The sequence below is a fragment of the Meles meles genome, chromosome 6 (assembly GCF_922984935.1).
Source record: "Meles meles chromosome 6, mMelMel3.1 paternal haplotype, whole genome shotgun sequence".
Classification (NCBI taxonomy): Eukaryota; Metazoa; Chordata; class Mammalia; order Carnivora; family Mustelidae; genus Meles; species Meles meles.
In genome coordinates this window covers 24,067,468-24,094,008 of record NC_060071.1, presented here as the reverse complement: position 1 = coordinate 24,094,008, position 26,541 = coordinate 24,067,468, and the positions used below count along the sequence as shown (strand labels likewise).

At 72.0% G+C, this 26,541-nt stretch overlaps 1 protein-coding gene and 8 non-coding genes across 9 annotated transcripts in view; all 9 read right to left on the bottom strand.

Moving 5' to 3' along the window:
* Positions 1 to 26,541, bottom strand: part of LOC123943504 — a 110,513-nt gene that overhangs the window by 50,399 nt on the left and 33,573 nt on the right. Inside the window, exons 12-19 of the mRNA XM_046007801.1 lie at positions 23,849 to 23,985; positions 20,797 to 20,933; positions 17,731 to 17,867; positions 14,665 to 14,801; positions 11,602 to 11,738; positions 8,539 to 8,675; positions 5,477 to 5,613; positions 2,411 to 2,547 (exon numbers count right to left, since the gene is read on the bottom strand). Of these exons, the coding sequence (XP_045863757.1) occupies positions 2,411 to 2,547; positions 5,477 to 5,613; positions 8,539 to 8,675; positions 11,602 to 11,738; positions 14,665 to 14,801; positions 17,731 to 17,867; positions 20,797 to 20,933; positions 23,849 to 23,985 (1,096 nt within the window). The remainder of the gene's footprint in view (positions 1 to 2,410; positions 2,548 to 5,476; positions 5,614 to 8,538; positions 8,676 to 11,601; positions 11,739 to 14,664; positions 14,802 to 17,730; positions 17,868 to 20,796; positions 20,934 to 23,848; positions 23,986 to 26,541) is intronic.
* On the bottom strand, positions 2,078 to 2,172 carry LOC123945108. The gene has a single exon (XR_006819027.1). It is a non-coding gene; the product is annotated as a small nucleolar RNA SNORD116 (small nucleolar RNA).
* On the bottom strand, positions 5,144 to 5,238 carry LOC123945107. Its single transcript, XR_006819026.1, has one exon. It is a non-coding gene; the product is annotated as a small nucleolar RNA SNORD116 (small nucleolar RNA).
* Positions 8,207 to 8,301, bottom strand: LOC123945105. The gene has a single exon (XR_006819025.1). It is a non-coding gene; the product is annotated as a small nucleolar RNA SNORD116 (small nucleolar RNA).
* On the bottom strand, positions 11,269 to 11,363 carry LOC123945104. The gene has a single exon (XR_006819024.1). It is a non-coding gene; the product is annotated as a small nucleolar RNA SNORD116 (small nucleolar RNA).
* Positions 14,332 to 14,426, bottom strand: LOC123945103. Its single transcript, XR_006819023.1, has one exon. It is a non-coding gene; the product is annotated as a small nucleolar RNA SNORD116 (small nucleolar RNA).
* On the bottom strand, positions 17,398 to 17,492 carry LOC123945102. The gene has a single exon (XR_006819022.1). It is a non-coding gene; the product is annotated as a small nucleolar RNA SNORD116 (small nucleolar RNA).
* On the bottom strand, positions 20,464 to 20,558 carry LOC123945101. The gene has a single exon (XR_006819021.1). It is a non-coding gene; the product is annotated as a small nucleolar RNA SNORD116 (small nucleolar RNA).
* On the bottom strand, positions 23,516 to 23,610 carry LOC123945100. Its single transcript, XR_006819020.1, has one exon. It is a non-coding gene; the product is annotated as a small nucleolar RNA SNORD116 (small nucleolar RNA).

The following is a 26,541-nucleotide window of genomic DNA, read 5'->3' as shown; positions in this document are numbered from 1 at the left end:
CGTGCCGCAAGATCGGTGCCACGGAAACTCCGAGCGCCACGGTCCACACCGCCGAGGGGTGGCGGAAAAAGGCCAGAGACCCCGCGTGACCGAGTCCTCCTGGCAAGGCAGAGCACGCCGTCTCCAGCCGCTAACGCTGGCGGGGGCGGAGGCCCCTGCCATGGGACCTCTGTCGCCGTGACCCCTGTCCCGGCGTGACCGCAGGACACCGACCCTCAGCGACCACCGACAAAATCCCAGGGCCCACGGACACGGCAAACCCTGGGACGTCAGGGCCTGGCCCTATGCCGACCCACAGCCCTCGCGAGAAGAGGGGGCGCTTGGACCCGGGACCAGGCGCCACCACCCGCGCACTCCGCCCAAAGGCCCTTGGTGCTCAGCCGGCACAGCTCTTGTCATGTGCTTCCCGTGGTCCCCGGGCGGCCGGCTGACCGCCCGACTGAAGGCAGGGCCCGTTCCCACCCAGCGCAGGGGTGTGTCCAGGGCCAGCGGGCTTCGTGGGGACCACCCCTGAGGGAAGGGGCACTCATTCGGCCGCTCGGTCCCGGTGCGCAGGCTCCGGCGTGCCCGGCATCTCCCCACCCCCACCTACCCTGTGTTCCCACAGGCCACGCCCCGGCCAAGGCAGGGATCTTACAACGCCCGGCCCCAAGCCAAGCGGACGTTTCCGTCAGACACCCTGCGGGACTCTAGGCAGGACCCCTCGCTCGGCGCAGGGACAACGGCCCTGGCCCGGGCGGCGTCGCTCACCCAGCGCGACGCCGTGGAAAGGCGCGAGGAGCGAGGGAAGGAGGCCACCTCTCCTCCAGCCCACGGCAGCCGGCCCTTTAACCAGCTCCACCTTTGCCCAAGGCCCAGATCCGGACTGGCCTCCGGGATCCCGGGGCTTGCCCTGCCCTGCCCTGCCTGGGGCGTAAGCCCGCAAGGACAGGTCAGGAGCGTGCCCCGTGCCCCGGGGCTCCGGGGCATCGGGTCCACCAGTCACAGGCACCTCGGCAGAAGCACCTCCAGCTCCGCGGGCCCAGGCCCGGGTGCGGGGCAAGCCCTCCGTGGCCTCGGGGGCCCGCGCCAGCGGACACCGTCCCGGCCGCGCCGGGGTTCATGGCAAACGCACACCCTCGGGACCCCGGGAAGACGCCCACCGGTCGCCGCTCCTCGGGGACGGAGGCCCCAGGGGCACTCCGCTAAGGGACCAAAACGCGGCCCCGAGACACCCCAAACCCGGCCGCCGTAGCCACCAGGTGGCCGCCCAACGGGGACGGGTGCTGGAGGGCACGGCCCCCACAACCCTCGCAGCCGTGACCGGCTGTGTCAGCATACAACCGGAGGTTCGCGCCACGCAGGTCCCCACCATCAGCCCGCCGGCCTCCCTCCCCCGGCCCCGCCGTGTCTGTCGAGGGCAAGAGCCTGCCCGGTGGCTCCACTTTCAGCCTGGTCTCCCGCCACGGGCCTCGTGGGGCCCCACGGGGCCTCCACGGGGATCCACCCCTGCGCTGTCCAGGGCAGCGTCCTGGCCTTGGCCCTCTGCCCCCGAGACCCTGGGGCGCACCACCGATGCCACCGGGAGGAGGGGCCCGGGCACGCATCGCCGCTTGCCCAGCCCGGGGCTCTCCTCGGAACGCATGGCGCCTGCCGCTGCCAGCCTCTAACCACACGCTCCCCCAGGAGCTCCGCCTGGAGCGCCACACTGGCCCACGCTGCTCCGGGACAGGCGCTCACAGGGCCTCGCCCAGCGCCTGCCTGCGGGACTCCCACGACCGGGATGCCATCTGCCCGACGCGCCACAAGGGCCCGGCCACGTCTCCGAGGACCTCCGTGCCAGCGGAAGGGGGGATACGCCCCCCGGGCCCTGAGCCCCACATGCGGCTTTCAAGAGGCCGAGGACCCTGCGGGCTGAAGGTGGTGGTGGTGGTGGTGGTGGTGGTGGTGGTGGTGGTGCTGCTGGTGCTGCTGCTGGTCTGGTGGTGCTGCCGGTAGCGGTGGTTGCCGCGGTGGTGGGGGTGGGGGTGGGCTGCCGGCGTGTGACCGAGGGGAAGCTGTCCCTCACTCCTACCGTCCCCGGGGGAGACAACGTGCTGGACCTCAGTTTCGATGAGAACGACGGTAGGGAGTTCTCACTCATTTTGTTCAGCTTTTCCAAGGAATGCAGAAGGAGGGAGTCATCATCGATCCGAGCACATTCGGGGCCGCCAGGCCAACTGAACGGGGCAGGCTGGGTGGCCTCAGAGCCCTGCAGCAGCAGCAGCAGCCTGGCCCAACCGGAACCACGCCCCTGGGCAAGAGCAAGGGTGCAACCTCCACTGGGGGCCAGACCCCGCTCGCCACAAGGCTGGCGCGCACTGGCAGCCTCTCCGGCAGGCGCGCGAAATCCCGGCGCCAGGGGAGCCGCCGGAGGCGGCGGAAGGCTTACCGTCTCGCCGATCCGTCCGCAGGGTGCCCGCGCTGGTCCGCACTTCGTCCGCGGACCCGGCCAAGCTCCGCGCATCCGAGGACAGGAAGGCCATCTTCTCTGGGGTGACCGTGAGCCCACCCGGCGTCGCACCGCGCCTGACAAGTGTGGAAAAGGAGCACGCACGCGTGAGCAAAGGACCCAGTGGCGTAGCTCGCCACGCGGCTCCGAACGGGCCTGGGGGCAAGGCCTCCTGCCTCTGCCTGTGCCTGTCCCTCTGTCCCGCAGTCCGGGCGGCAGCCGGGCCGGATGCCCCGCACGCAGGCCAGTCAAGGCCGCGGACGGGTGGGACCTCCGTGGCGTCGGGTGCGAGTGTGCGTGTGCCGAGGGTGTGTGCGTGTGGTCACGGGTCGGTGTCTCTGTGTGTGCGCGTGTGTGTGCCTGCGTAGGGGCGCGGGCGTGCAAGCGCGCCCGCGGAAGGGGGGTACGGTTGGGTGTGCCTTGGCTTGCGAGGGCGGGTAGGACTTGTGGGCCCCGGGAGCATGGGGGAGGGAACTGGCCGGCGGGTGGCTTTCGGCTGTTGGGGGGGCCATGGGGCGGTTGCCCTTGGGAGGAGGCCTCGGGCCCGTGCAGAGCCCTCCGGGGACCGGGAACCCAGGCCTCCCGGCGCGCCAGGCCGTGCCGCAAGATCGGTGCCACGGAAACTCCGAGCGCCACGGTCCACACCGCCGAGGGGTGGCGGAAAAAGGCCAGAGACCCCGCGTGTCCTAGTCCTCCTGGCAAGGCAGAGCACGCCGTCTCCAGCCGCTAACGCTGGCGGGGGCGGAGGCCCCTGCCATGGGACCTCTGTCGCCGTGACCCCTGTCCCGGCGTGACCGCAGGACACCGACCCTCAGCGACCACCGACAAAATCCCAGGGCCCACGGACACGGCAAACCCTGGGACGTCAGGGCCTGGCCCTATGCCGAACCACAGCCCTCGCGAGAAGAGGGGGCGCTTGGACCCGGGACCAGGCGCCACCACCCGCGCACTCCGCCCAAAGGCCCTTGGTGCTCAGCCGGCACAGCTCTTGTCATGTGCTTCCCGTGGTCCCCGGGCGGCCGGCTGACCGCCCGACTGAAGGCAGGGCCCGTTCCCACCCAGCGCAGGGGTGTGTCCAGGGTCAGCGGGCTTCGTGGGGACCGCCCCTGAGGGAAGGGGCACTCATTCGGCCGCTCGGTCCCGGTGCGCAGGCTCCGGCGTGCCCGGCATCTCCCCACCACCACCTACCCTGTGTTCCCACTGGCCACGCCCCGGCCAAGGCAGGGATCTTACAACGCCCGGCCCCAAGCCAAGCGGACGTCTCCGTCAGACACCCTGCGGGACTCTAGGCAGGACCCCTCGCTCAGCGCAGGGACAAGGGCCCTGGCCCGGGTGGCGTCGCTCACCCAGCGCGACGCCGCAGAAAGGCGCGAGGAGTGAGGGAAGGAGGCCACCTTTCCTCCAGCCCACGACAGCCGGCCCTTTAACCAGCTCCACCTTTGCCCAAGGCCCAGATCCGGACTGGCCTCCGGGATCCCGGGGCTTGCCCTGCCCTGCCCTGCCTGGGGCACAAGCCCGCAAGGACAGGTCAGGAGCGTGCCCCGTGCCCCGGGGCTCCGGGGCATCGGGTCCACCAGTCACAGGCACCTCGGCAGAAGCACCTCCAGCTCCGCGGGCCCAGGCCCGGGTGCGGGGCAAGCTCTCCGTGGCCTCGGGGGCCCGCGCCAGCGGACACCGTCCCGGCCGCGCCGGGGTTCATGGCAAACGCACACCCTCGGGACCCCGGGAAGACGCCCACCGGTCGCCGCTCCTCGGGGACGGAGGCCCCAGGGGCACTCCGCTAAGGGACCGAAACGCGGCCCCGAGACACCCCGAACCCGGCCGCCGTAGCCACCAGGTGGCCGCCCAACGGGGACGGGTGCTGGAGGGCACGGCCCCCACAACCCTCGCAGCCGTGACCGGCTGTGTCAGCATACAACCGGAGGTTCGCGCCACGCAGGTCCCCACCATCAGCCCGCCGGCCTCCCTCCCCCGGCCCCGCCGTGTCTGTCGAGGGCAAGAGCCTGCCCGGTGGCTCCACTTTCAGCCTGGTCTCCCGCCACGGGCCTCGTGGGGCCCCACGGGGCCTCCACGGGGATCCACCCCTGCGCTGTCCAGGGCAGCGTCCTGGCCTTGGCCCTCTGCCCCCGAGACCCTGGGGCGCACCACCGATGCCACCGGGAGGAGGGGCCCGGGCACGCATCGCCGCTTGCCCGGCCCGGGGCTCTCCTCGGAACGCATGGCGCCTGCCGCTGCCAGCCTCTAACCACACGCTCCCCCAGGAGCTCCGCCTGGAGCGCCACACTGGCCCACGCTGCTCCGGGACAGGCGCTCACAGGGCCTCGCCCAGCGCCTGCCTGCGGGACTCCCACGACCGGGATGCCATCTGCCCGACGCGCCACAAGGGCCCGGCCACGTCTCCGAGGACCTCCGTGCCAGCGGAAGGGGGGATACGCCCCCCGGGCCCTGAGCCCCACATGCGGCTTTCAAGAGGCCGAGGACCCTGCGGGCTGAAGGTGGTGGTGGTGGTGGTGGTGGTGGTGGTGGTGGTGGTGCTGCTGGTGCTGCTGCTGGTCTGGTGGTGCTGCCGGTAGCGGTGGTTGCCGCGGTGGTGGGGGTGGGGGTGGGCTGCCGGCGTGTGACCGAGGGGAAGCTGTCCCTCACTCCTACCGTCCCCGGGGGAGACAACGTGCTGGACCTCAGTTTCGATGAGAACGACGGTAGGGAGTTCTCACTCATTTTGTTCAGCTTTTCCAAGGAATGCAGAAGGAGGGAGTCATCATCGATCCGAGCACATTCGGGGCCGCCAGGCCAACTGAACGGGGCAGGCTGGGTGGCCTCAGAGCCCTGCAGCAGCAGCAGCAGCCTGGCCCAACCGGAACCACGCCCCTGGGCAAGAGCAAGGGTGCAACCTCCACTGGGGGCCAGACCCCGCTCGCCACAAGGCTGGCGCGCACTGGCAGCCTCTCCGGCAGGCGCGCGAAATCCCGGCGCCAGGGGAGCCGCCGGAGGCGGCGGCAGGCTTACCGTCTCGCCGATCCGTCCGCAGGGTGCCCGCGCTGGTCCGCACTTCGTCCGCGGACCCGGCCAAGCTCCGCGCATCCGAGGACAGGAAGGCCATCTTCTCTGGGGTCACCGTGAGCCCACCCGGCGTCGCACCGCGCCTGACAAGTGTGGAAAAGGAGCACGCACGCGTGAGCAAAGGACCCAGTGGCGTAGCTCGCCACGCGGCTCCGAACGGGCCTGGGGGCAAGGCCTCCTGCCTCTGCCTGTGCCTGTCCCTCTGTCCCGCAGTCCGGGCGGCAGCCGGGCCGGATGCCCCGCACGCAGGCCAGTCAAGGCCGCGGACGGGTGGGACCTCCGTGGCGTCGGGTGCGAGTGTGCGTGTGCCGAGGGTGTGTGCGTGTGGTCACGGGTCGGTGTCTCTGTGTGTGCGCGTGTGTGTGCCTGCGTAGGGGCGCGGGCGTGCAAGCGCGCCCGCGGAAGGGGGGTACGGTTGGGTGTGCCTTGGCTTGCGAGGGCGGGTAGGACTTGTGGGCCCCGGGAGCATGGGGGAGGGAACTGGCCGGCGGGTGGCTTTCGGCTGTTGGGGGGGCCATGGGGCGGTTGCCCTTGGGAGGAGGCCTCGGGCCCGTGCAGAGCCCTCCGGGGACCGGGAACCCAGGCCTCCCGGCGCGCCAGGCCGTGCCGCAAGATCGGTGCCACGGAAACTCCGAGCGCCACGGTCCACACCGCCGAGGGGTGGCGGAAAAAGGCCAGAGACCCCGCGTGTCCTAGTCCTCCTGGCAAGGCAGAGCACGCCGTCTCCAGCCGCTAACGCTGGCGGGGGCGGAGGCCCCTGCCATGGGACCTCTGTCGCCGTGACCCCTGTCCCGGTGTGACCGCAGGACACCGACCCTCAGCGACCACCGACAAAATCCCAGGGCCCACGGACACGGCAAACCCTGGGACGTCAGGGCCTGGCCCTATGCCGAACCACAGCCCTCGCGAGAAGAGGGGGCGCTTGGACCCGGGACCAGGCGCCACCACCCGCGCACTCCGCCCAAAGGCCCTTGGTGCTCAGCCGGCACAGCTCTTGTCATGTGCTTCCCGTGGTCCCCGGGCGGCCGGCTGACCGCCCGACTGAAGGCAGGGCCCGTTCCCACCCAGCGCAGGGGTGTGTCCAGGGTCAGCGGGCTTCGTGGGGACCGCCCCTGAGGGAAGGGGCACTCATTCGGCCGCTCGGTCCCGGTGCGCAGGCTCCGGCGTGCCCGGCATCTCCCCACCACCACCTACCCTGTGTTCCCACTGGCCACGCCCCGGCCAAGGCAGGGATCTTACAACGCCCGGCCCCAAGCCAAGCGGACGTCTCCGTCAGACACCCTGCGGGACTCTAGGCAGGACCCCTCGCTCAGCGCAGGGACAAGGGCCCTGGCCCGGGTGGCGTCGCTCACCCAGCGCGACGCCGCAGAAAGGCGCGAGGAGTGAGGGAAGGAGGCCACCTTTCCTCCAGCCCACGACAGCCGGCCCTTTAACCAGCTCCACCTTTGCCCAAGGCCCAGATCCGGACTGGCCTCCGGGATCCCGGGGCTTGCCCTGCCCTGCCCTGCCTGGGGCACAAGCCCGCAAGGACAGGTCAGGAGCGTGCCCCGTGCCCCGGGGCTCCGGGGCATCGGGTCCACCAGTCACAGGCACCTCGGCAGAAGCACCTCCAGCTCCGCGGGCCCAGGCCCGGGTGCGGGGCAAGCCCTCCGTGGCCTCGGGGGCCCGCGCCAGCGGACACCGTCCCGGCCGCGCCGGGGTTCATGGCAAACGCACACCCTCGGGACCCCGGGAAGACGCCCACCGGTCGCCGCTCCTCGGGGACGGAGGCCCCAGGGGCACTCCGCTAAGGGACCGAAACGCGGCCCCGAGACACCCCGAACCCGGCCGCCGTAGCCACCAGGTGGCCGCCCAACGGGGACGGGTGCTGGAGGGCACGGCCCCCACAACCCTCGCAGCCGTGACCGGCTGTGTCTGCATACAACCGGAGGTTCGCGCCACGCAGGTCCCCACCATCAGCCCGCCGGCCTCCCTCCTCCGGCCCCGCCGTGTCTGTCGAGGGCAAGAGCCTGCCCGGTGGCTCCACTTTCAGCCTGGTCTCCCGCCACGGGCCTCGTGGGGCCCCACGGGGCCTCCACGGGGATCCACCCCTGCGCTGTCCAGGGCAGCGTCCAGGCCTTGGCCCTCTGCCCCCGAGACCCTGGGGCGCACCACCGATGCCACCGGGAGGAGGGGCCCGGGCACGCATCGCCGCTTGCCCGGCCCGGGGCTCTCCTCGGAACGCATGGCGCCTGCCGCTGCCAGCCTCTAACCACACGCTCCCCCAGGAGCTCCGCCTGGAGCGCCACACTGGCCCACGCTGCTCCGGGACAGGCGCTCACAGGGCCTCGCCCAGCGCCTGCCTGCGGGACTCCCACGACCGGGATGCCATCTGCCCGACGCGCCACAAGGGCCCGGCCACGTCTCCGAGGACCTCCGTGCCAGCGGAAGGGGGGATACGCCCCCCGGGCCCTGAGCCCCACACGCGGCTTTCAAGAGGCCGAGGACCCTGCGGGCTGGAGGTGGTGGTGGTGGTGGTGGTGGTGGTGGTGGTGGTGCTGCTGGTGCTGCTGCTGGTCTGGTGGTGCTGCCGGTGGCGGTGGTTGCCGCGGTGGTGGGGGTGGGGGTGGGCTGCCGGCGTGTGACCGAGGGGAAGCTGTCCCTCACTCCTACCGTCCCCGGGGGAGACAACGTGCTGGACCTCAGTTTCGATGAGAACGACGGTAGGGAGTTCTCACTCATTTTGTTCAGCTTTTCCAAGGAATGCAGAAGGAGGGAGTCATCATCGATCCGAGCACATTCGTGGCCGCCAGGCCAACTGAACGGGGCAGGCTGGGTGGCCTCAGAGCCCTGCAGCAGCAGCAGCAGCCTGGCCCACCGGAACCACGCCCCTGGGCAAGAGCAAGGGTGCAACCTCCACTGGGGGCCAGACCCCGCTCGCCACAAGGCTGGCGCGCACTGGCAGCCTCTCCGGCAGGCGCGCGAAATCCCGGCGCCAGGGGAGCCGCCGGAGGCGGCGGCAGGCTTACCGTCTCGCCGATCCGTCCGCAGGGTGCCCGCGCTGGTCCGCACTTCGTCCGCGGACCCGGCCAAGCTCCGCGCATCCGAGGACAGGAAGGCCATCTTCTCTGGGGTGACCGTGAGCCCACCCGGCGTCGCACCGCGCCTGACAAGTGTGGAAAAGGAGCACGCACGCGTGAGCAAAGGACCCAGGGGCGTAGCTCGCCACGCGGCTCCGAACGGGCCTGGGGGCAAGGCCTCCTGCCTCTGCCTGTGCCTGTCCCTCTGTCCCGCAGTCCGGGCGGCAGCCGGGCCGGATGCCCCGCACGCAGGCCAGTCAAGGCCGCGGACGGGCGGGACCTCCGTGGCGTCGGGTGCGAGTGTGCGTGTGCCGAGGGTGTGTGCGTGTGGTCACGGGTCGGTGTCTCTGTGTGTGCGCGTGTGTGTGCCTGCGTAGGGGCGCGGGCGTGCGAGCTCGTCCGCGGAAGGGTTGTACGGTTGGGTGTGCCTTGGCTTGCGAGGGCGGGTAGGACTTGTGGGCCCCGGGAGCATGGGGGAGGGAACGGGCCGGCGGGTGGCTTTCGGCTGTTGGGGGGGCCACGGGGCGGTTGCCCTTGGGAGGAGGCCTCGGGCCCGGGCAGAGCCCTCCGGGGACCGGGAACCCAGGCCTCCCGGCGCGCCAGGCCGTGCCGCAAGATCGGTGCCACGGAAACTCCGAGCGCCACGGTCCACACCGCCGAGGGGTGGCGGAAAAAGGCCAGAGACCCCGCGTGACCGAGTCCTCCTGGCAAGGCAGAGCACGCCGTCTCCAGCCGCTAACGCTGGCGGGGGCGGAGGCCCCTGCCATGGGACCTCTGTCGCCGTGACCCCTGTCCCGGCGTGACCGCAGGACACCGACCCTCAGCGACCACCGACAAAATCCCAGGGCCCACGGACACGGCAAACCCTGGGACGTCAGGGCCTGGCCCTATGCCGACCCACAGCCCTCGCGAGAAGAGGGGGCGCTTGGACCCGGGACCAGACGCCACCACCCGCGCACTCCGCCCAAAGGCCCTTGGTGCTCAGCCGGCACAGCTCTTGTCATGTGCTTCCCGTGGTCCCCGGGCGGCCGGCTGACCGCCCGACTGAAGGCAGGGCCCGTTCCCACCCAGCGCAGGGGTGTGTCCAGGGCCAGCGGGCTTCGTGGGGACCACCCCTGAGGGAAGGGGCACTCATTCGGCCGCTCGGTCCCGGTGCGCAGGCTCCGGCGTGCCCGGCATCTCCCCACCCCCACCTACCCTGTGTTCCCACAGGCCACGCCCCGGCCAAGGCAGGGATCTTACAACGCCCGGCCCCAAGCCAAGCGGACGTTTCCGTCAGACACCCTGCGGGACTCTAGGCAGGACCCCTCGCTCGGCGCAGGGACAACGGCCCTGGCCCGGGCGGCGTCGCTCACCCAGCGCGACGCCGCGGAAAGGCGCGAGGAGCGAGGGAAGGAGGCCACCTCTCCTCCAGCCCACGGCAGCCGGCCCTTTAACCAGCTCCACCTTTGCCCAAGGCCCAGATCCGGACTGGCCTCCGGGATCCCGGGGCTTGCCCTGCCCTGCCCTGCCTGGGGCGTAAGCCCGCAAGGACAGGTCAGGAGCGTGCCCCGTGCCCCGGGGCTCCGGGGCATCGGGTCCACCAGTCACAGGCACCTCGGCAGAAGCACCTCCAGCTCCGCGGGCCCAGGCCCGGGTGCGGGGCAAGCCCTCCGTGGCCTCGGGGGCCCGCGCCAGCGGACACCGTCCCGGCCGCGCCGGGGTTCATGGCAAACGCACACCCTCGGGACCCCGGGAAGACGCCCACCGGTCGCCGCTCCTCGGGGACGGAGGCCCCAGGGGCACTCCGCTAAGGGACCAAAACGCGGCCCCGAGACACCCCAAACCCGGCCGCCGTAGCCACCAGGTGGCCGCCCAACGGGGACGGGTGCTGGAGGGCACGGCCCCCACAACCCTCGCAGCCGTGACCGGCTGTGTCAGCATACAACCGGAGGTTCGCGCCACGCAGGTCCCCACCATCAGCCCGCCGGCCTCCCTCCCCCGGCCCCGCCGTGTCTGTCGAGGGCAAGAGCCTGCCCGGTGGCTCCACTTTCAGCCTGGTCTCCCGCCACGGGCCTCGTGGGGCCCCACGGGGCCTCCACGGGGATCCACCCCTGCGCTGTCCAGGGCAGCGTCCTGGCCTTGGCCCTCTGCCCCCGAGACCCTGGGGCGCACCAGCGATGCCACCGGGAGGAGGGGCCCGGGCACGCATCGCCGCTTGCCCGGCCCGGGGCTCTCCTCGGAACGCATGGCGCCTGCCGCTGCCAGCCTCTAACCACACGCTCCCCCAGGAGCTCCGCCTGGAGCGCCACACTGGCCCACGCTGCTCCGGGACAGGCGCTCACAGGGCCTCGCCCAGCGCCTGCCTGCGGGACTCCCACGACCGGGATGCCATCTGCCCGACGCGCCACAAGGGCCCGGCCACGTCTCCGAGGACCTCCGTGCCAGCGGAAGGGGGGATACGCCCCCGGGGCCCTGAGCCCCACATGCGGCTTTCAAGAGGCCGAGGACCCTGCGGGCTGGAGGTGGTGGTGGTGGTGGTGGTGGTGGTGGTGGTGGTGCTGCTGGTGCTGCTGCTGGTCTGGTGGTGCTGCCGGTAGCGGTGGTTGCCGCGGTGGTGGGGGTGGGGGTGGGCTGCCGGCGTGTGACCGAGGGGAAGCTGTCCCTCACTCCTACCGTCCCCGGGGGAGACAACGTGCTGGACCTCAGTTTCGATGAGAACGACGGTAGGGAGTTCTCACTCATTTTGTTCAGCTTTTCCAAGGAATGCAGAAGGAGGGAGTCATCATCGATCCGAGCACATTCGGGGCCGCCAGGCCAACTGAACGGGGCAGGCTGGGTGGCCTCAGAGCCCTGCAGCAGCAGCAGCAGCCTGGCCCATCCGGAACCACGCCCCTGGGCAAGAGCAAGGGTGCAACCTCCACTGGGGGCCAGACCCCGCTCGCCACAAGGCTGGCGCGCACTGGCAGCCTCTCCGGCAGGCGCGAGAAATCCCGGCGCAAGGGGAGCCGCCGGAGGCGGCGGCAGGCTTACCGTCTCGCCGATCCGTCCGCCGGGTGCCCGCGCTGGTCCGCACTTCGTCCGCGGACCCGGCCAAGCTCCGCGCATCCGAGGACAGGAAGGCCATCTTCTCTGGGGTGACCGTGAGCCCACCCGGCGTCGCACCGCGCCTGACAAGTGTGGAAAAGGAGCACGCACGCGTGAGCAAAGGACCCAGGGGCGTAGCTCGCCACGCGGCTCCGAACGGGCCTGGGGGCAAGGCCTCCTGCCTCTGCCTGTGCCTGTCCCTCTGTTCCGCAGTCCGGGCGGCAGCCGGGCCGGATGCCCCGCACGCAGGCCAGTCAAGGCCGCGGACGGGCGGGACCTCCGTGGCGTCGGGTGCGAGTGTGCGTGTGCCGAGGGTGTGTGCGTGTGGTCACGGGTCGGTGTCTCTGTGTGTGCGCGTGTGTGTGCCTGCGTAGGGGCGCGGGCGTGCAAGCGCGCCCGCGGAAGGGGGGTACGGTAGGGTGTGCCTTGGCTTGCGAGGGCGGGTAGGACTTGTGGGCCCCGGGAGCATGGGGGAGGGAACTGGCCGGCGGGTGGCTTTCGGCTGTTGGGGGGGCCACGGGGCGGTTGCCCTTGGGAGGAGGCCTCGGGCCCGTGCAGAGCCCTCCGGGGACCGGGAACCCAGGCCTCCCGGCGCGCCAGGCCGTGCCGCAAGATCGGTGCCACGGAAACTCCGAGCGCCACGGTCCACACCGCCGAGGGGTGGCGGAAAAAGGCCAGAGACCCCGCGTGTCCTAGTCCTCCTGGCAAGGCAGAGCACGCCGTCTCCAGCCGCTAACGCTGGCGGGGGCGGAGGCCCCTGCCATGGGACCTCTGTCGCCGTGACCCCTGTCCCGGCGTGACCGCAGGACACCGACCCTCAGCGACCACCGACAAAATCCCAGGGCCCACGGACACGGCAAACCCTGGGACGTCAGGGCCTGGCCCTATGCCGAACCACAGCCCTCGCGAGAAGAGGGGGCGCTTGGACCCGGGACCAGGCGCCACCACCCGCGCACTCCGCCCAAAGGCCCTTGGTGCTCAGCCGGCACAGCTCTTGTCATGTGCTTCCCGTGGTCCCCGGGCGGCCGGCTGACCGCCCGACTGAAGGCAGGGCCCGTTCCCACCCAGCGCAGGGGTGTGTCCAGGGTCAGCGGGCTTCGTGGGGACCGCCCCTGAGGGAAGGGGCACTCATTCGGCCGCTCGGTCCCGGTGCGCAGGCTCCGGCGTGCCCGGCATCTCCCCACCCCCACCTACCCTGTGTTCCCACTGGCCACGCCCCGGCCAAGGCAGGGATCTTACAACGCCCGGCCCCAAGCCAAGCGGACGTCTCCGTCAGACACCCTGCGGGACTCTAGGCAGGACCCCTCGCTCAGCGCAGGGACAAGGGCCCTGGCCCGGGTGGCGTCGCTCACCCAGTGCGACGCCGCAGAAAGGCGCGAGGAGTGAGGGAAGGAGGCCACCTTTCCTCCAGCCCACGACAGCCGGCCCTTTAACCAGCTCCACCTTTGCCCAAGGCCCAGATCCGGACTGGCCTCCGGGATCCCGGGGCTTGCCCTGCCCTGCCCTGCCTGGGGCACAAGCCCGCAAGGACAGGTCAGGAGCGTGCCCCGTGCCCCGGGGCTCCGGGGCATCGGGTCCACCAGTCACAGGCACCTCGGCAGAAGCACCTCCAGCTCCGCGGGCCCAGGCCCGGGTGCGGGGCAAGCCCTCCGTGGCCTCGGGGGCCCGCGCCAGCGGACACCGTCCCGGCCGCGCCGGGGTTCATGGCAAACGCACACCCTCGGGACCCCGGGAAGACGCCCACCGGTCGCCGCTCCTCGGGGACGGAGGCCCCAGGGGCACTCCGCTAAGGGACCGAAACGCGGCCCCGAGACACCCCGAACCCGGCCGCCGTAGCCACCAGGTGGCCGCCCAACGGGGACGGGTGCTGGAGGGCACGGCCCCCACAACCCTCGCAGCCGTGACCGGCTGTGTCAGCATACAACCGGAGGTTCGCGCCACGCAGGTCCCCACCATCAGCCCGCCGGCCTCCGTCCTCCGGCCCCGCCGTGTCTGTCGAGGGCAAGAGCCTGCCCGGTGGCTCCACTTTCAGCCTGGTCTCCCGCCACGGGCCTCGTGGGGCCCCACGGGGCCTCCACGGGGATCCACCCCTGCGCTGTCCAGGGCAGCGTCCAGGCCTTGGCCCTCTGCCCCCGAGACCCTGGGGCGCACCACCGATGCCACCGGGAGGAGGGGCCCGGGCACGCATCGCCGCTTGCCCGGCCCGGGGCTCTCCTCGGAACGCATGGCGCCTGCCGCTGCCAGCCTCTAACCACACGCTCCCCCAGGAGCTCCGCCTGGAGCGCCACACTGGCCCACGCTGCTCCGGGACAGGCGCTCACAGGGCCTCGCCCAGCGCCTGCCTGCGGGACTCCCACGACCGGGATGCCATCTGCCCGACGCGCCACAAGGGCCCGGCCACGTCTCCGAGGACCTCCGTGCCAGCGGAAGGGGGGATACGCCCCCCGGGCCCTGAGCCCCACACGCGGCTTTCAAGAGGCCGAGGACCCTGCGGGCTGGAGGTGGTGGTGGTGGTGGTGGTGGTGGTGGTGGTGGTGCTGCTGGTGCTGCTGCTGGTCTGGTGGTGCTGCCGGTGGCGGTGGTTGCCGCGGTGGTGGGGGTGGGGGTGGGCTGCCGGCGTGTGACCAAGGGGAAGCTGTCCCTCACTCCTACCGTCCCCGGGGGAGACAACGTGCTGGACCTCAGTTTCGATGAGAACGACGGTAGGGAGTTCTCACTCATTTTGTTCAGCTTTTCCAAGGAATGCAGAAGGAGGGAGTCATCATCGATCCGAGCACATTCGGGGCCGCCAGGCCAACTGAACGGGGCAGGCTGGGTGGCCTCAGAGCCCTGCAGCAGCAGCAGCAGCCTGGCCCATCCGGAACCACGCCCCTGGGCAAGAGCAAGGGTGCAACCTCCACTGGGGGCCAGACCCCGCTCGCCACAAGGCTGGCGCGCACTGGCAGCCTCTCCGGCAGGCGCGCGAAATCCCGGCGCCAGGGGAGCCGCCGGAGGCGGCGGCAGGCTTACCGTCTCGCCGATCCGTCCGCAGGGTGCCCGCGCTGGTCCGCACTTCGTCCGCGGACCCGGCCAAGCTCCGCGCATCCGAGGACAGGAAGCCCATCTTCTCTGGGGTGACCGTGAGCCCACCCGGCGTCGCACCGCGCCTGACAAGTGTGGAAAAGGAGCACGCACGCGTGAGCAAAGGACCCAGGGGCGTAGCTCGCCACGCGGCTCCGAACGGGCCTGGGGGCAAGGCCTCCTGCCTCTGCCTGTGCCTGTCCCTCTGTCCCGCAGTCCGGGTGGCAGCCGGGCCGGATGCCCCGCACGCAGGCCAGTCAAGGCCGCGGACGGGCGGGACCTCCGTGGCGTCGGGTGCGAGTGTGCGTGTGCCGAGGGTGTGTGCGTGTGGTCACGGGTCGGTGTCTCTGTGTGTGCGCGTGTGTGTGCCTGCGTAGGGGCGCGGGCGTGCGAGCTCGTCCGCGGAAGGGTTGTACGGTTGGGTGTGCCTTGGCTTGCGAGGGCGGGTAGGACTTGTGGGCCCCGGGAGCATGGGGGAGGGAACGGGCCGGCGGGTGGCTTTCGGCTGTTGGGGGTGCCACGGGGCGGTTGCCCTTGGGAGGAGGCCTCGGGCCCGGGCAGAGCCCTCCGGGGACCGGGAACCCAGGCCTCCCGGCGCGCCAGGCCGTGCCGCAAGATCGGTGCCACGGAAACTCCGAGCGCCACGGTCCACACCGCCGAGGGGTGGCGGAAAAAGGCCAGAGACCCCGCGTGACCGAGTCCTCCTGGCAAGGCAGAGCACGCCGTCTCCAGCCGCTAACGCTGGCGGGGGCGGAGGCCCCTGACATGGGACCTCTGTCGCCGTGACCCCTGTCCCGGCGTGACCGCAGGACACCGACCCTCAGCGACCACCGACAAAATCCCAGGGCCCACGGACACGGCAAACCCTGGGACGTCAGGGCCTGGCCCTATGCCGACCCACAGCCCTCGCGAGAAGAGGGGGCGCTTGGACCCGGGACCAGGCGCCACCACCCGCGCACTCCGCCCAAAGGCCCTTGGTGCTCAGCCGGCACAGCTCTTGTCATGTGCTTCCCGTGGTCCCCGGGCGGCCGGCTGACCGCCCGACTGAAGGCAGGGCCCGTTCCCACCCAGCGCAGTGGTGTGTCCAGGGCCAGCGGGCTTCATGGGGACCACCCCTGAGGGAAGGGGCACTCATTCGGCCGCTCGGTCCCGGTGCGCAGGCTCCGGCGTGCCCGGCATCTCCCCACCCCCACCTACCCTGTGTTCCCACAGGCCACGCCCCAGCCAAGGCAGGGATCTTACAACGCCCGGCCCCAAGCCAAGCGGACGTTTCCGTCAGACACCCTGCGGGACTCTAGGCAGGACCCCTCGCTCGGCGCAGGGACAACGGCCCTGGCCCGGGCGGCGTCGCTCACCCAGCGCGACGCCGCGGAAAGGCGCGAGGAGCGAGGGAAGGAGGCCACCTCTCCTCCAGCCCACGGCAGCCGGCCCTTTAACCAGCTCCACCTTTGCCCAAGGCCCAGATCCGGACTGGCCTCCGGGATCCCGGGGCTTGCCCTGCCCTGCCCTGCCTGGGGCGCAAGCCCGCAAGGACAGGTCAGGAGCGTGCCCCGTGCCCCGGGGCTCCGGGGCATCGGGTCCACCAGTCACAGGCACCTCGGCAGAAGCACCTCCAGCTCCGCGGGCCCAGGCCCGGGTGCGGGGCAAGCCCTCCGTGGCCTCGGGGGCCCGCGCCAGCGGACACCGTCCCGGCCGCGCCGGGGTTCATGGCAAACGCACACCCTCGGGACCCCGGGAAGACGCCCACCGGTCGCCGCTCCTCGGGGACGGAGGCCCCAGGGGCACTCCGCTAAGGGACCAAAACGCGGCCCCGAGACACCCCAAACCCGGCCGCCGTAGCCACCAGGTGGCCGCCCAACGGGGACGGGTGCTGGAGGGCACGGCCCCCACAACCCTCGCAGCCGTGACCGGCTGTGTCAGCATACAACCGGAGGTTCGCGCCACGCAGGTCCCCACCATCAGCCCGCCGGCCTCCCTCCCCCGGCCCCGCCGTGTCTGTCGAGGGCAAGAGCCTGCCCGGTGGCTCCACTTTCAGCCTGGTCTCCCGCCACGGGCCTCGTGGGGCCCCACGGGGCCTCCACGGGGATCCACCCCTGCGCTGTCCAGGGCAGCGTCCTGGCCTTGGCCCTCTGCCCCCGAGACCCTGGGGCGCACCACCGATGCCACCGGGAGGAGGGGCCCGGGCACGCATCGCCGCTTGCCCGGCCCGGGGCTCTCCTCGGAACGCATGGCGCCTGCCGCTGCCAGCCTCTAACCACACGCTCCCCCAGGAGCTCCGCCTGGAGCGCCACACTGGCCCACGCTGCTCCGGGACAGGCGCTCACAGGGCCTCGCCCAGCGCCTGCCTGCGGGACTCCCACGACCGGGATGCCATCTGCCCGACGCGCCACAAGGGCCCGGCCACGTCTCCGAGGACCTCCGTGCCAGCGGAAGGGGGGATACGCCCCCCGGGCCCTGAGCCCCACATGCGGCTTTCAAGAGGCCGAGGACCCTGCGGGCTGGAGGTGGTGGTGGTGGTGGTGGTGGTGGTGGTGGTGATGGTGCTGCTGGTGCTGCTGCTGGTCTGGTGGTGCTGCCGGTAGCGGTGGTTGCCGCGGTGGTGGGGGTGGGGGTGGGCTGCCGGCGTGTGACCGAGGGGAAGCTGTCCCTCACTCCTACCGTCCCCGGGGGAGACAACGTGCTGGACCTCAGTTTCGATGAGAACGACGGTAGGGAGTTCTCACTCATTTTGTTCAGCTTTTCCAAGGAATGCAGAAGGAGGGAGTCATCATCGATCCGAGCACATTCGGGGCCGCCAGGCCAACTGAACGGGGCAGGCTGGGTGGCCTCAGAGCCCTGCAGCAGCAGCAGCAGCCTGGCCCATCCGGAACCACGCCCCTGGGCAAGAGCAAGGGTGCAACCTCCACTGGGGGCCAGACCCCGCTCGCCACAAGGCTGGCGCGCACTGGCAGCCTCTCCGGCAGGCGCGCGAAATCCCGGCGCCAGGGGAGCCGCCGGAGGCGGCGGCAGGCTTACCGTCTCGCCGATCCGTCCGCAGGGTGCCCGCGCTGGTCCGCACTTCGTCCGCGGACCCGGCCAAGCTCCGTGCATCCGAGGACAGGAAGGCCATCTTCTCTGGGGTGACCGTGAGCCCACCCGGCGTCGCACCGCGCCTGACAAGTGTGGAAAAGGAGCACGCACGCGTGAGCAAAGGACCCAGGGGCGTAGCTCGCCACGCGGCTCCGAACGGGCCTGGGGGCAAGGCCTCCTGCCTCTGCCTGTGCCTGTCCCTCGGTCCCGCAGTCCGGGCGGCAGCCGGGCCGGATGCCCCGCACGCAGGCCAGTCAAGGCCGCGGACGGGCGGGACCTCCGTGGCGTCGGGTGCGAGTGTGCGTGTGCCAAGGGTGTGTGCGTGTGGTCACGGGTCGGTGTCTCTGTGTGTGCGCGTGTGTGTGCCTGCGTAGGGGCGCGGGCGTGCGAGCTCGTCCGCGGAAGGGTTGTACGGTTGGGTGTGCCTTGGCTTGCGAGGGCGGGTAGGACTTGTGGGCCCCGGGAGCATGGGGGAGGGAACGGGCCGGCGGGTGGCTTTCGGCTGTTGGGGGGGCCACGGGGCGGTTGCCCTTGGGAGGAGGCCTCGGGCCCGGGCAGAGCCCTCCGGGGACCGGGAACCCAGGCCTCCCGGCGCGCCAGGCCGTGCCGCAAGATCGGTGCCACGGAAACTCCGAGCGCCACGGTCCACACCGCCGAGGGGTGGCGGAAAAAGGCCAGAGACCCCGCGTGACCGAGTCCTCCTGGCAAGGCAGAGCACGCCGTCTCCAGCCGCTAACGCTGGCGGGGGCGGAGGCCCCTGCCATGGGACCTCTGTTGCCGTGACCCCTGTCCCGGCGTGACCGCAGGACACCGACCCTCAGCGACAACCGACAAAATCCCAGGGCCCACGGACACGGCAAACCCTGGGACGTCAGGGCCTGGCCCTATGCCGACCCACAGCCCTCGCGAGAAGAGGGGGCGCTTGGACCCGGGACCAGGCGCCACCACCCGCGCACTCCGCCCAAAGGCCCTTGGTGCTCAGCCGGCACAGCTCTTGTCATGTGCTTCCCGTGGTCCCCGGGCGGCCGGCTGACTGCCCGACTGAAGGCAGGGCCCGTTCCCACCCAGCGCAGGGGTGTGTCCAGGGCCAGCGGGCTTCGTGGGGACCACCCCTGAGGGAAGGGGCACTCATTCGGCCGCTCGGTCCCGGTGCGCAGGCTCCGGCGTGCCCGGCATCTCCCCACCCCCACCTACCCTGTGTTCCCACAGGCCACGCCCCGGCCAAGGCAGGGATCTTACAACGCCCGGCCCCAAGCCAAGCGGACGTTTCCGTCAGACACCCTGCGGGACTCTAGGCAGGACCCCTCGCTCGGCGCAGGGACAACGGCCCTGGCCCGGGCGGCGTCGCTCACCCAGCGCGACGCCGCGGAAAGGCGCGAGGAACGAGGGAAGGAGGCCACCTCTCCTCCAGCCCACGGCAGCCGGCCCTTTAACCAGCTCCACCTTTGCCCAAGGCCCAGATCCGGACTGGCCTCCGGGATCCCGGGGCTTGCCCTGCCCTGCCCTGCCTGGGGCGTAAGCCCGCAAGGACAGGTCAGGAGCGTGCCCCGTGCCCCGGGGCTCCGGGGCATCGGGTCCACCAGTCACAGGCACCTCGGCAGAAGCACCTCCAGCTCCGCGGGCCCAGGCCCGGGTGCGGGGCAAGCCCTCCGTGGCCTCGGGGGCCCGCGCCAGCGGACACCGTCCCGGCCGCGCCGGGGTTCATGGCAAACGCACACCCTCGGGACCCCGGGAAGACGCCCACCGGTCGCCGCTCCTCGGGGACGGAGGCCCCAGGGGCACTCCGCTAAGGGACCAAAACGCGGCCCCGAGACACCCCAAACCCGGCCGCCGTAGCCACCAGGTGGCCGCCCAACGGGGACGGGTGCTGGAGGGCACGGCCCCCACAACCCTCGCAGCCGTGACCGGCTGTGTCAGCATACAACCGGAGGTTCGCGCCACGCAGGTCCCCACCATCAGCCCGCCGGCCTCCCTCCCCCGGCCCCGCCGTGTCTGTCGAGGGCAAGAGCCTGCCCGGTGGCTCCACTTTCAGCCTGGTCTCCCGCCACGGGCCTCGTGGGGCCCCACGGGGCCTCCACGGGGATCCACCCCTGCGCTGTCCAGGGCAGCGTCCTGGCCTTGGCCCTCTGCCCCCGAGACCCTGGGGCGCACCACCGATGCCACCGGGAGGAGGGGCCCGGGCACGCATCGCCGCTTGCCCGGCCCGGGGCTCTCCTCGGAACGCATGGCGCCTGCCGCTGCCAGCCTCTAACCACACGCTCCCCCAGGAGCTCCGCCTGGAGCGCCACACTGGCCCACGCTGCTCCGGGACAGGCGCTCACAGGGCCTCGCCCAGCGCCTGCCTGCGGGACTCCCACGACCGGGATGCCATCTGCCCGACGCGCCACAAGGGCCCGGCCACGTCTCCGAGGACCTCCGTGCCAGCGGAAGGGGGGATACGCCCCCCGGGCCCTGAGCCCCACATGCGGCTTTCAAGAGGCCGAGGACCCTGCGGGCTGGAGGTGGTGGTGGTGGTGGTGGTGGTGGTGGTGGTGGTGGTGCTGCTGGTGCTGCTGCTGGTCTGGTGGTGCTGCCGGTAGCGGTGGTTGCCGCGGTGGTGGGGGTGGGGGTGGGCTGCCGGCGTGTGACCGAGGGGAAGCTGTCCCTCACTCCTACCGTCCCCGGGGGAGACAACGTGCTGGACCTCAGTTTCGATGAGAACGACGGTAGGGAGTTCTCACTCATTTTGTTCAGCTTTTCCAAGGAATGCAGAAGGAGGGAGTCATCATCGATCCGAGCACATTCGGGGCCGCCAGGCCAACTGAACGGGGCAGGCTGGGTGGCCTCAGAGCCCTGCAGCAGCAGCAGCAGCCTGGCCCATCCGGAACCACGCCCCTGGGCAAGAGCAAGGGTGCAACCTCCACTGGGGGCCAGACCCCGCTCGCCACAAGGCTGGCGCGCACTGGCAGCCTCTCCGGCAGGCGCGCGAAATCCCGGCGCCAGGGGAGCCGCCGGAGGCGGCGGCAGGCTTACCGTCTCGCCGATCCGTCCGCAGGGTGCCCGCGCTGGTCCGCACTTCGTCCGCGGACCCGGCCAAGCTCCGCGCATCCGAGGACAGGAAGGCCATCTTCTCTGGGGTGACCGTGAGCCCACCCGGCGTCGCACCGCGCCTGACAAGTGTGGAAAAGGAGCACGCACGCGTGAGCAAAGGACCCAGGGGCGTAGCTCGCCACGCGGCTCCGAACGGGCCTGGGGGCAAGGCCTCCTGCCTCTGCCTGTGCCTGTCCCTCTGTTCCGCAGTCCGGGCGGCAGCCGGGCCGGATGCCCCGCACGCAGGCCAGTCAAGGCCGCGGACGGGCGGGACCTCCGTGGCGTCAGGTGCGAGTGTGCGTGTGCCGAGGGTGTGTGCGTGTGGTCACGGGTCGGTGTCTCTGTGTGTGCGCGTGTGTGTGCCTACGTAGGGGCGCGGGCGTGCGAGCGCGCCCGCGGAAGGTGTGTACGGTTGGGTGTGCCTTGGCTTGCGAGGGCGGGTAGGACTTGTGGGCCCCGGGAGCATGGGGGAGGGAACTGGCCGGCGGGTGGCTTTCGGCTGTTGGGGGGGCCACGGGGCGGTTGCCCTTGGGAGGAGGCCTCGGGCCCGGGCAGAGCCCTCCGGGGACCGGGAACCCAGGCCTCCCGGCGCGCCAGGCCGTGCCGCAAGATCGGTGCCACGGAAACTCCGAGCGCCACGGTCCACACCGCTGAGGGGTGGCGGAAAAAGGCCAGAGACCCCGCGTGTCCGAGTCCTCCTGGCAAGGCAGAGCACGCCGTCTCCAGCCGCTAACGCTGGCGGGGGCGGAGGCCCCTGCCATGGGACCTCTGTCGCCGTGACCCCGGTCCCGGCGTGACCGCAGGACACCGACCCTCAGCGACCACCGACAAAATCCCAGGGCCCACGGACACGGCAAACCCTGGGACGTCAGGGCCTGGCCCTATGCCGACCCACAGCCCTCGCGAGAAGAGGGGGCGCTTGGACCCGGGACCAGGCGCCACCACCCGCGCACTCCGACCAAAGGCCCTTGGTTCTCAGCCGGCACAGCTCTTGTCATGTGCTTCCCGTGGTCCCCGGGCGGCCGGCTGACCGCCCGACTGAAGGCAGGGCCCGTTCCCACCCAGCGCAGGGGTGTGTCCAGGGCCAGCGGGCTTCGTGGGGACCGCCCCTGAGGGAAGGGGCACTCATTCGGCCGCTCGGTCCCGGTGCGCAGGCTCTGGCGTGCCCGGCATCTCCCCACCCCCACCTACCCTGTGTTCCCACTGGCCACGCCCCGGCCAAGGCAGGGATCTTACAACGCCCGGCCCCAAGCCAAGCGGACGTTTCCGTCAGACACCCTGCGGGACTCTAGGCAGGACCCCTCGCTCGGCGCAGGGACAAGGGCCCTGGCCCGGGCGGCGTCGCTCACCCAGCGCGACGCCGCGGAAAGGCGCGAGGAGCGAGGGAAGGAGGCCACCTCTCCTCCAGCCCACGGCAGCCGGCCCTTTAACCAGCTCCACCTTTGCCCAAGGCCCAGATCCGGACTGGCCTCCGGGATCCCGGGGCTTGCCCTGCCCTGCCCTGCCTGGGGCGTAAGCCCGCAAGGACAGGTCAGGAGCGTGCCCCGTGCCCCGGGGCTCCGGGGCATCGGGTCCACCAGTCACAGGCACCTCGGCAGAAGCACCTCCAGCTCCGCGGGCCCAGGCCCGTGTGCGGGGCAAGCCCTCCGTGGCCTCGGGGGCCCGCGCCAGCGGACACCGTCCCGGCCGCGCCGGGGTTCATGGCAAACGCACACCCTCGGGACCCCGGGAAGACGCCCACCGGTCGCCGCTCCTCGGGGACGGAGGCCCCAGGGGCACTCCGCTAAGGGACCGAAACGCGGCCCCGAGACACCCCGAACCCGGCCGCCGTAGCCACCAGGTGGCCGCCCAACGGGGACGGGTGCTGGAGGGCACGGCCCCCACAACCTTCGCAGCCGTGACCGGCTGTGTCAGCATACAACCGGAGGTTCGCGCCACGCAGGTCCCCACCATCAGCCCGCCGGCCTCCCTCCCCCGGCCCCGCCGTGTCTGTCGAGGGCAAGAGCCTGCCCGGTGGCTCCACTTTCAGCCTGGTCTCCCGCCACGGGCCTCGTGGGGCCCCACGGGGCCTCCACGGGGATCCACCCCTGCGCTGTCCAGGGCAGCGTCCTGGCCTTGGCCCTCTGCCCCCGAGACCCTGGGGCGCACCACCGATGCCACCGGGAGGAGGGGCCCGGGCACGCATCGCCGCTTGCCCGGCCCGGGGCTCTCCTCGGAACGCATGGCGCCTGCCGCTGCCAGCCTCTAACCACACGCTCCCCCAGGAGCTCCGCCTGGAGCGCCACACTGGCCCACGCTGCTCCGGGACAGGCGCTCACAGGGCCTCGCCCAGCGCCTGCCTGCGGGACTCCCACGACCGGGATGCCATCTGCCCGACGCGCCACAAGGGCCCGGCCACGTCTCCGAGGACCTCCGTGCCAGCGGAAGGGGGGATACGCCCCGCGGGCCCTGAGCCCCACACGCGGCTTTCAAGAGGCCGAGGACCCTGCGGGCTGGAGGTGGTGGTGGTGGTGGTGGTGCTGCTGCTGGTGCTGCTGCTGGTGCTGGTGGTGCTGCCGGTGGCGGTGGTTGCCGCGGTGGTGGGGGTGGGGGTGGGCTGCCGGCGTGTGACCGAGGGGAAGCTGTCCCTCACTCCTACCGTCCCCGGGGGAGACAACGTGCTGGACCTCAGTTTCGATGAGAACGACGGTAGGGAGTTCTCACTCATTTTGTTCAGCTTTTCCAAGGAATGCAGAAGGAGGGAGTCATCATCGATCCGAGCACATTCGGGGCCGCCAGGCCAACTGAACGGGGCAGGCTGTGTGGCCTCAGAGCCCTGCAGCAGCAGCAGCAGCCTGGCCCATCCGGAACCACGCCCCTGGGCAAGAGCAAGGGTGCAACCTCCACTGGGGGCCAGACCCCGCTCGCCACAAGGCTGACGCGCACTGGCAGCCTCTCCGGCAGGCGCGCGAAATCCCGGCGCCAGGGGAGCCGCCGGAGGCGGCGGCAGGCTTACCGTCTCGCCGATCCGTCCGCAGGGTGCCTGCGCTGGTCTGCACTTCGTCCGCGGACCCGGCCAAGCTCCGTGCATCCGAGGACCGGAAGGCCATCTTCTCTGGGGTGACCGTGAGCCCACCCGGCGTCGCACCGCGCCTGACAAGTGTGGAAAAGGAGCACGCACGCGTGAGCAAAGGACCCAGGGGCGTAGCTCGCCACGCGGCTCCGAACGGGCCTGGGGGCAAGGCCTCCTGCCTCTGCCTGTGCCTGTCCCTCTGTCCCGCAGTCCGGGCGGCAGCCGGGCCGGATGCCCCGCACGCAGGCCAGTCAAGGCCGCGGACGGGCGGGACCTCCGTGGCGTCGGGTGCGAGTGTGCGTGTGCCGAGGGTGTGTGCGTGTGGTCACGGGTCGGTGTCTCTGTGTGTGCGCGTGTGTGTGCCTGCGTAGGGGCGCGGGCGTGCGAGCGCGTCCGCGGAAGGGGTGTACGGTTGGGTGTGCCTTGGCTTGCGAGGGCGGGTAGGACTTGTGGGCCCCGGGAGCATGGGGGAGGGAACTGGCCGGCGGGTGGCTTTCGGCTGTTGGGGGGGCCACGGGGCGGTTGCCCTTGGGAGGAGGCCTCGGGCCCGGGCAGAGCCCTCCGGGGACCGGGAACCCAGGCCTCCCGGCGCGCCAGGCCGTGCCGCAAGATCGGTGCCACGGAAACTCCGAGCGCCACGGTCCACACCGCCGAGGGGTGGCGGAAAAAGGCCAGAGACCCCGCGTGTCCGAGTCCTCCTGGCAAGGCAGAGCACGCCGTCTCCAGCCGCTAACGCTGGCGGGGGCGGAGGCCCCTGCCATGGGACCTCTGTCGCCGTGACCCCTGTCCCGGCGTGACCGCAGGACACCGACCCTCAGCGACCACCGACAAAATCCCAGGGCCCACGGACACGGCAAACCCTGGGACGTCAGGGCCTGGCCCTATGCCGACCCACAGCCCTCGCGAGAAGAGGGGGCGCTTGGAGGCGGGACCAGGCGCCACCACCCGCGCACTCCGCCCAAAGGCCCTTGGTGCTCAGCCGGCACAGCTCTTGTCATGTGCTTCCCGTGGTCCCCGGGCGGCCGGCTGACCGCCCGACTGAAGGCAGGGCCCGTTCCCACCCAGCGCAGGGGTGTGTCCAGGGCCAGCGGGCTTCGTGGGGACCACCCCTGAGGGAAGGGCCACTCATTCGGCCGCTCGGTCCCGGTGCGCAGGCTCCGGCGTGCCCGGCATCTCCCCACCCCCACCTACCCTGTGTTCCCACAGGCCACGCCCCGGCCAAGGCAGGGATCTTACAACGCCCGGCCCCAAGCCAAGCGGACGTTTCCGTCAGACACCCTGCGGGACTCTAGGCAGGACCCCTCGCTCGGCGCAGGGACAAGGGCCCTGGCCCGGGCGGCGTCGCTCACCCAGCGCGACGCCGCGGAAAGGCGCGAGGAGCGAGGGAAGGAGGCCACCTCTCCTCCAGCCCACGGCAGCCGGCCCTTTAACCAGCTCCACCTTTGCCCAAGGCCCAGATCCGGACTGGCCTCCGGGATCCCGGGGCTTGCCCTGCCCTGCCCTGCCTGGGGCGTAAGCCCGCAAGGACAGGTCAGGAGCGTGCCCCGTGCCCCGGGGCTCCGGGGCATCGGGTCCACCAGTCACAGGCACCTCGGCAGAAGCACCTCCAGCTCCGCGGGCCCAGGCCTGGGTGCGGGGCAAGCCCTCCGTGGCCTCGGGGGCCCGCGCCAGCGGACACCGTCCCGGCCGCGCCGGGGTTCATGGCAAACGCACACCCTCGGGACCCCGGGAAGACGCCCACCGGTCGCCGCTCCTCGGGGACGGAGGCCCCAGGGGCACTCCGCTAAGGGACCGAAACGCGGCCCCGAGACACCCCGAACCCGGCCGCCGTAGCCACCAGGTGGCCGCCCAACGGGGACGGGTGCTGGAGGGCACGGCCCCCACAACCCTCGCAGCCGTGACCGGCTGTGTCAGCATACAACCGGAGGCGCGCGCCACGCAGGTCCCCACCATCAGCCCGCCGGCCTCCCTCCCCCGGCCCCGCCGTGTCTGTCGAGGGCAAGAGCCTGCCCGGTGGCTCCACTTTCAGCCTGGTCTCCCGCCACGGGCCTCGTGGGGCCCCACGGGGCCTCCACGGGGATCCACCCCTGCGCTGTCCAGGGCAGCGTCCTGGCCTTGGCCCTCTGCCCCCGAGACCCTGGGGCGCACCACCGATGCCACCGGGAGGAGGGGCCCGGGCACGCATCGCCGCTTGCCCGGCCCGGGGCTCTCCTCGGAACGCATGGCGCCTGCCGCTGCCAGCCTCTAACCACACGCTCCCCCAGGAGCTCCGCCTGGAGCGCCACACTGGCCCACGCTGCTCCGGGACAGGCGCTCACAGGGCCTCGCCCAGCGCCTGCCTGCGGGACTCCCACGACCGGGATGCCATCTGCCCGACGCGCCACAAGGGCCCGGCCACGTCTCCGAGGACCTCCGTGCCAGCGGAAGGGGGGATACGCCCCCCGGGCCCTGAGCCCCACATGCGGCTTTCAAGAGGCCGAGGACCCTGCGGGCTGGAGGTGGTGGTGGTGGTGGTGGTGGTGGTGGTGGTGGTGGTGCTGCTGGTGCTGCTGCTGGTCTGGTGGTGCTGCCGGTAGCGGTGGTTGCCGCGGTGGTGGGGGTGGGGGTGGGCTGCCGGCGTGTGACCGAGGGGAAGC